At 43.9% G+C, this 12,068-nt stretch overlaps 1 protein-coding gene across 2 annotated transcripts in view; it reads left to right on the forward strand.

Moving 5' to 3' along the window:
* Positions 1–4,062: 4,062 nt before the first annotated feature.
* Positions 4,063–12,068, forward strand: part of LOC127966181 (chondroitin sulfate synthase 3-like) — a 50,079-nt gene continuing 42,073 nt past the window's right edge. The window contains exon 1 of one of the 2 annotated variants that reach the window (XM_052567018.1): positions 4,063–4,415. In XM_052567018.1, coding sequence (XP_052422978.1) covers positions 4,257–4,415 — 159 coding nt within the window. In that variant the 5' untranslated portion in view covers positions 4,063–4,256. The remainder of the gene's footprint in view (positions 4,416–12,068) is intronic. The other variant, XR_008155558.1, reaches the window with a different exon arrangement.

Below are 12,068 nucleotides of genomic sequence, written 5' to 3' on the forward strand. Positions count from 1 at the left end.
TAAGTAGTAATATAAAATGTGTCAATAAAGCAAAAAGGCAGTTCATCATTGAATTCAATTATATCATCACCAGCTCAGTTCAGTTTAAATAGTATCTGTGCAATCAGGTCAATTAAAATGTGTGTCCCCAACTAAGCAAGCCAATGACAGCAAGCATCCAAACATTTTACAATAGTTTTTTTTTTTGGTTATTCTCGTTTGATTCAGTAGCCTAACAGTAAACTTTATGACTCTAAACACTTAATTTAAATACCGGTAAATATTTTATATATGTGTAATGACCCTAGTAAAAAACATAATTGATTCAAAATACATTTATTTCATACTAAGTATACTTCAAATCTATTAACATATTTATTGACATATTTTATTTGGAGTATTTTGTCATCGCATAGTGCACATAGTGGCTCAGTGGTAGAGCATTGCATTAGCAGTGCAAAAGGTTGTGGGTTCAATTCCCGGGGAACACACATGGTTAAAAAAAATGCATAGCCTGAATGCCCTGTAAGTTGCTTTTAAGTGTCTGCCAAATGCATAAATGTAATGTAAATATAGTTATATAGTCCACAATCAAATATACCAGCAGTTATATAGTTGGATTTTAGTACTACTTTAGCACTATTAAATTTAATCATTTATTTGTTCCAATTTAGCAGACTTTAAGTATATCAAATTACTGTACAAAAAAGTACAATTGCAGGCTATTTTTATTAAAGCAACACTATGGCTGTGTTCGAAATGGCTTACTGCCCAGTACACAGTGTATACTGGCTAAAATTTTTAAAGAATAGTCTGTGAAACAGTATACACTAAGCAACAAATGTTTCAGAGTTGTGTGCTAATGTGTTGTCACATGACATGAGTTTGTTACCTCACAAGTAAATGTACTAACCATTTTTTTTTTTACAAATACTTTAATTAAGCATTTAATTAAATACTACATAATTATTAAATAAATATTTAATTATTACATAATAGTAAACAATGCTATATTTTCCAATTGAACTCATTACATAATTAATGGACTTTAAATACTGAGCAGAACTAATAATAATTGTGTAAATAGTAGGTAGGTGGTCAATATTTATATTTCAGTACTGTAGTACATTATAAAACAGTATGCAATAACATAGTGTGTTTAAATTATCATACTTTAAAATATCATTAAATGAATGCAAAATTATTGGGACAATTTAATCTCCCTATACCCATACTGCTAACCACCTAATAACACTGTATTATTAATTAGATGTTTTATTCCAATTTTCTAATATTTATTTTATTTATATAGAAAATAAGTGACTTTCTGGTCTGATATGTGGTGGGAAATTGAGTAGCCTAGAACAAGTTTTGGTAAAGGGCAGCCTCGAACTCGGGTCAATTGTGTAAAAATCATTCATTATCCATCTTTTATCCACTGCACTACTGATATAACAGATCAGGGGGCATCTTTTGCAGTGCTTTTTATAATAGCCATGCATTGGTGATCAGAGTTATTGTAAATAGTCTCTGCCAACAAATTATTTATATATTATATTACTTTTAATTATATTTTTATCATTCAATATCTTTAAAATAATCTGTACTGTATAAATAGCTATAGAGATCAAGGTGACTTCATTTGACTTGATCGGAAATGTGCTGTAGAGATTAAAGAACCATTTATGTCCTACTTACGATATTGTTTTTAGATACACAGCGATAGTTTGTAGTTTACAGTAACATGTATGTATAAAAGTGTTTTATAATTACCATTCCCTGCCTCCAGTTTACTCACGTGTTTGAAGATGAAACATTACATGGGGTGTGTACAGTGTCTTCAGATGCATACATCAAATTTCAGCAAATGTAGCAAGATAATCCAGGCATTCCATGCATACAGAACCTTATCTTACTATTTACAGTATACACACTGCATACTGCAATATAGTAGAATTTGTGTGGTAGAATACCATTCCGAACACAACTTCTGTACTGATTTCAGTGTACTTGAGTTATATTTAGCAGATTCTGGTAAATATAATAGGTAATCCTATTACAGAATCACAGAATCAGTATGTTTTGGCACTCTAGAATAGACAGAAATGCACGCATCCCGCGGAAGAACATTCTAACCTCAGCTACTTCTCTAAATTCTTGTGTTACTCCGGAGCGGTGATGACCCGAACAGGCTACAATAGTCTGAATATAAGCATTTATTATAAGAGTACAATAGTGATTTGGGATAAGACAAAATAGAGGTTTGGAAGATGAATTCATGATTTTGCTCATCAATAATTGAGCAAATTTTAAACACAGAAAAAGTTACATAGTGTTGCTTTAAGCACATTAATATGTAAATGTATTTGTAGTATATTTAAGTAAATTTTAAATCCAAACAGTTTTACACAGATATGTGAAGTGAAGTGAAGTGAAGTGACATTCAGCCAAGTATGGTGACCCATACTCAGAATTTGTGCTCTGCATTTAACCCATCCGAAATGCACACACACAGAGCAGTGAACACACACACACACACATTGTGAGCACACACCCGGAGCAGTGGGCAGCCATTTATGCTGCGGCGCCCGGGGAGCAGTTGGGGGTTCGATGCCTTATATGAATAGTACTTTTAAAGAATACATTTCATGCAAAAAACACAGCACAAATCAGTATAGCAAATTATTTTCATGGAGCAGGTGAGGTACAGTAAGCTAGTGTAATGCTTATACACAGTTTGAGCTTAATATTAAGAAATGTACATTATGGAATGAAGAAATACTCCAAAATAAAAAAATGTAAATTAATTAATTACATTTTTTTTTTACATTTATATCATCAATTTTACATATCAATAGATATGTTAATATATTTGAAGTATACTTAGTATGAAATAAATGTATTTTGAAACAATTATGGCATGTTTTTTTTTTTTTTTTATGTTTTTTTATTAGGGTCATTACTAGGGGTGTCCCCGACTAAGGATTTTCATAGTCGAATCGGAATTATCGAATCTTGCTGATATTCGACTAATAGTCAAATAATATGTTTGGGGGCAGGACAAAATACATTGAGTCAAGTCAGACATTCGACAGTCAGGGAAAATGTGTAACAAATGCCTCACAGATACAAACAGGGTAAATAATGTTTTTATGTTTTGCTTAAAAGATAGTTAACACGAAACACGTCAGCGAAACCCTAACAATTCACAATTTTTACAATAGTAATGTTCTGCATGTCTGTTTAGAGCTGCGTGCGCTGAAGATGACCACCAGAGTGAGCATTTGATAGCAAGTTTTTAATCAATGGGATTAAACTCATAATTTCATGTAGAATACGCTTCATTATTTATACAACATAAAGTTAATATAAGGATTCATAGGCTATCTGCAAAAAAAGCCTGAATGCACATGAAAATATCTGCGCGGCTCTGAATGCAAACTCCTTTGGTGGACGCGTTCTTTACGAAACAATGTGCAAAAACACGGCAGCTAAACTAAAAAAAAATCACGTTATTATAATGGTGTTTTCATTATAATGGTATGGGTGTGACAGTAAAGTTATAATTATTGATATTCTGCATTGTAGTTTGACCTGCTGCTCGCACTTTGCACTGAAGATATATCACCGTAGTACTACAATGAAGCGCTTGACTCAAAATCAAATGCATCTTATATCAGGTAAATAATATATCCACGATATATATAAACCAGATGAAACGTTTTGAAATCACTTGAACCCCACCTGTTCGAAAAAAGTCATTATATAAACATATAAAATATTTATTTAAATTAAGTGTTTAGAGTCGTAAAGTTTATTGTTACTGAATCACAAAAAAAAAAAAAAAATTAGATTGTGAAATGTCTCAATGCATTACACTAATAAGTCATTTGTGAAGGCTCAACTTAAAAAAAAAATGTTCACAATGCAAAATCACAAAGCAAAAAAACTTGATCCTACAACAGGCTTCCAAAACTCTGTACTTTCTTTAATTTTGTACATTAAAATTACATTATTAAATGTCAGTACTAGTATGTGTAAGCACATTAGTCAAAAATTAGTCACCATTCAGAACTGATATAAATGGAAAAGAATTGTTTGATGTTCTCATTGTCTTAATTTAATTTTCTCGAATCGCTCTGCCTCCTGTAGGTGAGAAGTTGGAATTGTTTCTTCGCTCACTCAACAGCAGTAAACCGCTGTATCTGGGTCAGACAGGTCTTGGTACTAGAGAGGAGCTGGGTAAATTGGCCCTGGAGCCTGGAGAGAACTTCTGTATGGGTGGTCCAGGGATGATTTTTAGCCGAGAAGTTCTCCGCAGGATGGTGCCACACATCGGCTCCTGTCTGAAAGAGATGTACACTACTCATGAAGATGTGGAGATAGGACGGTGCGTCAGGCGTTTTGGAGGGACCCAGTGCGTCTGGTCATATGAGGTAATGCCGGTTAATGTCCCCCTGTGGCATTTTGGTTGAATGGGTTGAAGTGCACACTCTCAGAGGTTCAGGGTTTTTTTTTACCTCTTATTATATTCAGCTGTTTTGCTTCAAATAATAATAATAAAAAAACATTATTACATTATATTTCTTGCACCATTACATTTTAGGCACAAATATGTGCTGGTCAGGATCATGTTTGTTGTTCAGTGTTTAAATTTCATGTGACTAGATATCTTTTCTAAATCAGTTGTCAAATTAATGTCTTCCATCGGTCATTTTAGTTGACACAGTATGTACACTTAGTTCTGTGCTGCTGTGCCTTTATGTAATGGGGCAGCTGTGGCCTGGGGGGGGGGGGGGGGGAGATAATGAACAGTGCTCTCCTCCATCCTGGATTTTGGGATTTCGCCCAATCAGACACACCATTTTTCATTTGATTTAACAAATCAATTATTCATTAGATTAGATACATTAGATACGACCTAAAAGTATGTGGAGATTATCTTCCTCCTGCTAAGTTCTCTCTGAAACATTCTGCTATAGAAATGGACTCTTCTCTAATTAATTCATAGAAAAAACTTTCTTTAAATGAACACACATATACTTCAGGTCATTCTGTATGTTGTTATTGTTCTTGTATATTGTCTTTTTGTCTTATAAATTGTTTTATGCTTTCTTGTGATAGAACTACTCATTCACGTAATTTTACCTGTATGTAATCTTACCATGATTAGTATCTATGAATTTGTCTTCTGATTATCTAAACGAGAGTGTATATTATATGTTGATACTTATGCAACATATTAGTGTTCTAAGAATCCTTACTAGTTTGTATATCAACTTCTGATCCAGTTACATATGCAAATTACCAGGATTTCACACAAAGGATTGTATAACTCCACAGTATTTCCAAAATCCTGCTTGGAAAACTACCACCTTCCTCATTGGACAAGCCCTTCCTAAGAGGTGTGAACCATCTCAAAGGTCCCATACACAAATGCTTTCTTCTGTGACAACATCTGTTTTGCTGACCCGTTTTAGTTTGAAAACTCTGGGGTTGCATTTCAGTGTAAACTGACCAAAAGGGAGAATTTAAAAAACAATGGTGTGGCTGCCCACGTGATCTCTTTTCCTTTTTTGACCATTTAACCGTATCATGTCTCTTTTGAGTATGTCACTGTATTTGTTTTGGCATGACATTTTCGGCCACCATGGACGTCTTGTAATCATTTGTTACTTTGAGTTATATATCAATATATAATGTATCATTGTTGAACCTGCCAGTGACTAGCAACCTACATCTTGTTTACACTTTTACGCACATGCCCAGTGTCCATGAATGGTCATGAGACATGCATTTTCGGTTATGTAGTGTAGATAACGTCTTGGTTACGTATGTAACCCTCGTTCCCTGAAGGAGGGAACGGAGACGTTACAAATGGGATCTCGCCCGAGAGCCCAATCACCATCGAGTGGTACAAAACGAGCCAATGGTACACAAAGTACCTTGGTCTGCGGGATTTGCATCGCGAGCTCCGCCCCGCAGAGCGGGTATATAAGGAGCAACGCAAGCAACTCGCATTCAAGTCTTCGCATTCAAGTCTTCTGACCCGGCTGTTCAGCGGAACAGCGATGTGGCAAGGGGACGTAAAGTCTCCGTTCCCTCCTTCAGGGAACGAGGGTTACATACATAACCAAGACACCCTTTCAGTCGTTCACGTTCAAAGTTACGCATGGGGTCCCTCACAAAATGCCACATGGCTGTCTTCCAGCAACCCGTGTGAGTGATAGCACCCTGTCGTGAGGCCAGCATGAGTGAGGGCCTATAGCTCACACAGAATACACTGGATAGCTGACTGAGGAACTCACCTGAGGGGAATAGCACACGCATCCAGTCCGCGGAGTGGAATGGTGCAGCAAGCAGATTGACACCGAGCAGGTCCTTACTGGCCTGAAGGGGCGAGTACCCGGGAGGACACAGCTCTACACGGAGATTATAAAATCTTGCGAATGTGTTAGGTGTCGCCCAGCCCGCATCTCTACAGATGTCTGCTAGCGAGGCGCCATGTGTCAGCGCCCAGGAGGAAGCTAGCTCCTAGTTGAGTGAGCTCTCACCCCTAGGGGGCATGGCAGGTCTTGAGCCTGATAAGCCAGGACAATAGCATCCACTATCCAGTGGGATAATCTCTGCTTGGAGACAGCTTTTCCCTTCTGCTGGCCTCCGTAACAGACAAAGAGCTGGTCTGAGGTCCTAAGGCACCGAGTTCTGGCCACGTAGGTGCAGAGCGCATGTACTGGACAGAGCAGCGCCAGGGCTGGGTCTGCCTCCTCCAGGGGCAGCGCTTGCAAGATCACCACCTGATCCCTAAAAGGAGTGGTGGGAACTTTGGGCACGTACCCAGGCCGGGGTCTCAAGATAACATGAGAGTTAGCCGGCCCAAATTCCAGGCACACTTCGTCAACTGAAAATGCCTGCAGGTCCCCGACCCTTTTCACCGAAGCCAAAGCTGTCAGATAAAAGATAAAGATAAAAATTTTAGCTCTACTGAGAGCTAGGGTTCAAAGGGAGCTCTCTGCAGTGCTGATAGAACCACTGTGAGGTCCCAAGAGGGGACTTGCTGAGGGCGAGGCAGATTGAGCCTCCTTGCTCCTCTCAGGAACCTGATGATCAGATCCAAGACCCAAGAGAATTACCTTCAACAGGGTCATGGTGAGCCGAAATGGCGGCCACATAGACCTTGAGGGTGGAAGGAGACAGCCTTCATTCCAACCCCTCCTGAAGAAAGGAAAGCACTGACCCAATCGGACATTTCCAGGGGTCCTCACACCGTGAAGAACACCAAGTGTCGAAGAGGTTCCACTGCAAAGCATAGGCATGTCTGGTGGACATGGCTCTAGCTGAAGTGATGGTAGCTAACACCTGTGGTGGCAAGGTACCTAAACCTTCCGTGACCCGTCCAGAACCCACACATGTATGTTCCACAGGTCGGGCCGTGGGTGCCAGAGGGTGCCCCGTCTCTGAGAAAGAAGGTCCTTCCTCAGAGGAATTGGCCAGGGAGGGGCTGTAGCGAGGTGTACAAGTTCGGGGAACCAGGTCCGGCCGGGCCAAAAAGGTGCAACCACGAGGACCTGCTCCTCGTCCTCCCTGATCTTGCACAACGTCTGTGCAAGAAGGCTCACTGGGGAAACGCATACTTGCGCAGGCCCAGTAGCCAGCTGTGTGCCAGGGCGTCCGTGCCGAGGGTGCCCTCGGTCAGGGAGTAAAACAACTGGCAGTGGGAATTTTCTGGAGAGGCAAACAGGTCTACCTGAGCGTCTCCGAAGTGTTCCCAAATCAGCTGAACCGACTGGGGGCGACGAGACTGCTGCCGTGAGAGCTCGTCGGCTGCACGATTGAGCCTGCCCGGAATGTGAACGGCATGAAACGACCTCAGATGCTTGTGACACCACAAGAGGAGATGGCGAGTGAGTTGCGACATGCGGCGGGAGTGTAGACCACCCTGACAGTTGATGTACTCTACGGTCACAGTGTTGTCTGTACGGACCAGAACGTGCTTGTCCTTCAGCAGGGCCCTGAAGCGGTGCAGAGCAAGATGTACTGCTAGCAACTCCAGGCAATTGACATGCCACTGAAGTCGGGGTCCTGTCCAGGAGCCCGACGCAGCATGCCCGTTGCACATGGCACCCCAGCCCATGGCAGAGGCATCTGTTGACACAACAACATGTCTGGACACCGGTTCCACGGGGTGAAGTATCGGCGGCACGCTCGTGAAGCCAGTGCTGAAGCAGTCTTATTTGGAGTAGACTGAGAGGTATGACTGCCGCCGCGGACGCCATATGCCCCAGGAGCCTCTGAAACAGTTTCAGTGGAACCGCTCTCTTGCCCTCGAATTGTCTCAGGCAATTCAGCATTGATTGCGCGCGCTCGTTCGTAAGCTGTGCGAACATGGCAACCGAGTCTATTTCCATACCACAGGGGAGAGCTTGCTCTTTTCCCAGTTGACCTGAAGACCCAGTCGGGCGAGGTGTCTGAGCACCAGATCCCTGTGCTCGCACAACCACTCCCAAGAGTGAGCTAGGATCAGCCAGTCGTCGAGGTAGTTGAGGATACGGACCCCCTTGTTTCCTGAGAGGAGCCAGGGCTCCCTCCGTGACCTTAATAAAGATGCGGGGAGACAAGGCCAACCCGAATGGGAGAACCTTGTACTGATATGCCTGCCCCTCGAAAGCAAACCGATGAAACGGTCTGTGTCGAGGAAGAATGGAGACATAAAAAGTACACGTCCTTCAGGTCGATCGCTGCAAACCAATCCATCGGACGAATGTGTTTGAAAATGGGAGTCTGTGCAGAGCTCGGTTCAAGGCACACAAGTCCAGGATTGGCTGTAACCCACCTGTCTTCTAGGGTACTATGAAGTAAGGGCTGTAAAAGCCGGACTTCATGTCGGCTGGAGGGACTGGCTCTATCGGGCCCTTTGCCAGCAGGGTCGCGACCTCCACGCGCATGACACGGGCATCTTTGCCCACCATCGTCGCGTGGACACCCCAAAAACTGGGGGGACGCCGGGCGAACTGAATCGCGTAGCCGAGCCTGAGCATCCGGATGAGCCAGCGGGAAGGCCCGGGGAGCTCTAGCCAGGCTCCCTGAAACCGAAACAGTGGGGTCAAGGGGACTACAGGCGTACCCACAGTGGGGCAGCGTGGTGGAGCAGACAGCCCCGGCAAGGGAGGCATAGCGTTCCTCAGCGGGGGCGGAGTGCGGGCACTCGTCTGACTCCTAGCAAAGAGGGCATGAGGAGGCGAAGCGTTCTTGAGCCGGCTTTGCATGGAAACTGGCAAGGGGAGAGGAGAACGAGAGCGGCGAGGAAGCACATCGCCAACTGTCGTTCGTGGCCTCTTGGGACCCGGAGGTAGAGTAAACAGCTCTTTTTGTGAAGGTTTGGGTACCACCGGCCGCAGGGCCAGTGGCGGAACAACCCTCCGGGGGAAGGAGTGGTCCTGCTACCATCTCCTGATGAGCTGACGTCTCCAACTCCGGGTCGCCCGTCTCAGGAACGCTGCTTGGCCTGGCCTGGTTGCGCCACCCTTCTGCAGCCATCTCCTCGCTGCGCCGGGGTGAAGGCTGCTGTTGTGGTTGAGCGGGAGTGGAGGAGGCCGCATGGGGGCGCCCTCGGCGACAAGCAGGCTGAGGCAGCTGTGCCGGCGGCGGGGTTGAAGTAGCAGTGGGTCGCCAGGACAGGATATTTCTGATGGACTGATTCTGGGCGACAGAGAACTGCTGGGCAAAGCTCTCTACTGCGTCGCCGAAGAGGCCATCCTGGGACACCGGGGAGTTGAGGAGCTGAGCCCGATCAGACTCCCTCATGTCTGCCAGGTTCAGCCATAGGTGGTGCTCCTGGACCACCAAAGTAAACATCACCTGACCCAAGGAGCACGCAGTGACCTTTGTCACCCGGAGAGCGAGGTCGGTAGCAGTGCGCGCCTCCTGCAAAACCCCTGGGTCAGCACAGCCCTCGTGCAGCTGCCGGAGCAGCTTGGCCTGATAGACCTGAAGTGAGGCCATGGCATGCAGGGCAGAAGCGGCCTGGCCCGCAGCTCTGTAAGCCTTGGTCACAAGCGTGGATGAGAACTTACAGGCCTTGGAGGGCAACTTGGGACCACCACGCCAAGCGGATGCGCACTGTGGACACAGTTGCATCGCAACAAAACACTCCACCGGGGGAATCCCGGCATACCCCTTGGCCGACCCACCATCAAGGGCAGTGAAGGCGGAGGAAGTACCAGAACGGTTTTGGACAGTTAAAGGTGCTTTCCATGAACTGGTTACTTCCTGGTGCACTTCCGGGAAGAAAGGAACCAGAAGGGGGTGCTGGCGATCCGCATGACCAGCCCCCATGAACCAATCATCCAGCCTCGAGCGCTCGGGACAGGGCGGAGGATTCCACTCAAGCCCGATGCTCTCCGCTGCCCGGGAAAGCAGGGCCGTCAGCTCGGGATCGGTGTCAGGTGCCTGAGAGGGTCCAGCAAACTCATCTGGAAAGTCAACCAGCTGCGGCGTATGTGAGGGGGGTGTGGCCCGAGGAAGTTGGCTCGTCGGGGACTCCCACACAGTAACCCTCAGATCACCCTGGCCACCAGCCGAAGTAGCCCTCTTACGAGAAAAAGAGTTAGAACGGGGTGTGGCTATATACCTTTACCTCTATACCTTTTAAGGTAATCAAGTCTCAATCTCAACCTCGAGATGGTCATGTCCCCGCAATGAGAACATGAGCCATCCACGAATGCAGTCTCAGCATGCTGGAAGCCCAGACACGACACAGCGATCGTGACCGTCACGAGGAGCGATGTATCGACCGCACCCAGAAACACACGGGCGAAATGACATCTTTAAAAAGACGCAAATTGGCCCATATCTCTATTGTGAAAGAAATTTGCTCTTTCAGAGGTGTTGAAGAACTCAGGAGAACGCGGGAGCTGTTGCAGGAAACCCAGACGAAACGCTGAATCGCACCATCACAATAACACTAGCTTTTGCTTGTAACACTCCAGTGATTGTGGTGATTTTGTACGACTCGAAGGTGATTGGTCTCTCGGGCGAGATCTCATTCGTAATGTCGAACGTGACCGACTGAAAGGGAAAGATAGTTTCTGCAATGCCAGTGTAAACACGATTAGTTTTATATCTAAAACACCGTTTTAAAACGAAAACGCAGTGTAAACGGGGCTTAAGTGCTGGAGACCATGTCGCTATGGAATCAAAGATGCCAAAATTTAATCACACACAATGAAGCTTCTCTTATACTTATACTGATATTACTATTATAAAAAGTGCAAAATACTTATTTGTTTATTCCAATATTTGTTGGTCTTTGCAAATTATGGGCAAATCGTGTCCTGTATTGATTTGATAAAGCATTTAATGCATTTAACGCATTATTTTACCTTTAAACATGGGACGTTTCCATATTTTGAGGGACGGGTGGCAACCCTACTGTTGAATGACACCTTCATGACACATACACGTCATGAAGAATGAAACATGACTGAGATGAAGATAAAAGCATTTGCTGATCTAAACATGAAAGCTGACATTTGTCATTGTAGCTTCACTGGCATCACCAGACAATCTGCAAAAATAATGATTTTCAAAGAGGCTTTCTGAACACTCCCTCCATCTACCACTACCACATCTACGCATGTCTCTCTTTGAATTATCATCTTGTTATCTTTTTAATTCTAGTTATTGTCTGCCAGCAAATGTTTAGAGTGCCACCTCTGAAATTAAAGGGATAGTTCACTTTCAAATGAAATTTTGGTATGTTTTAGTTTACCTCAAGGGCATCCAAGATGTAGTTGTCTTTGTTTCCTCAGTAGTTTCCATTTTGATATTTTTAGGTCAAACCGTTCTTGTCTGTCAATCATATACTACAGGTCTATGGTCACCACCTCAAAGAGCATGCACAGAGAAGTCCAAATGAAACAATTCCCCATCGTAAGTACACATTGATGACCTAAGACATAAAATGAGTGGTTTGTGTGAGAAAACGAACAGTATTTATATAGTTTTAACCTCTTGTACACAACCCTGTCCAAGTGATCTGAGGGCGTGCGTGCTTCATGGTGTGTGACGTGTCCGCGCGTTCTGGCTTT

This window comes from Carassius gibelio, chromosome B10 (assembly GCF_023724105.1).
Source record: "Carassius gibelio isolate Cgi1373 ecotype wild population from Czech Republic chromosome B10, carGib1.2-hapl.c, whole genome shotgun sequence".
Taxonomy (NCBI): Eukaryota; Metazoa; Chordata; class Actinopteri; order Cypriniformes; family Cyprinidae; genus Carassius; species Carassius gibelio.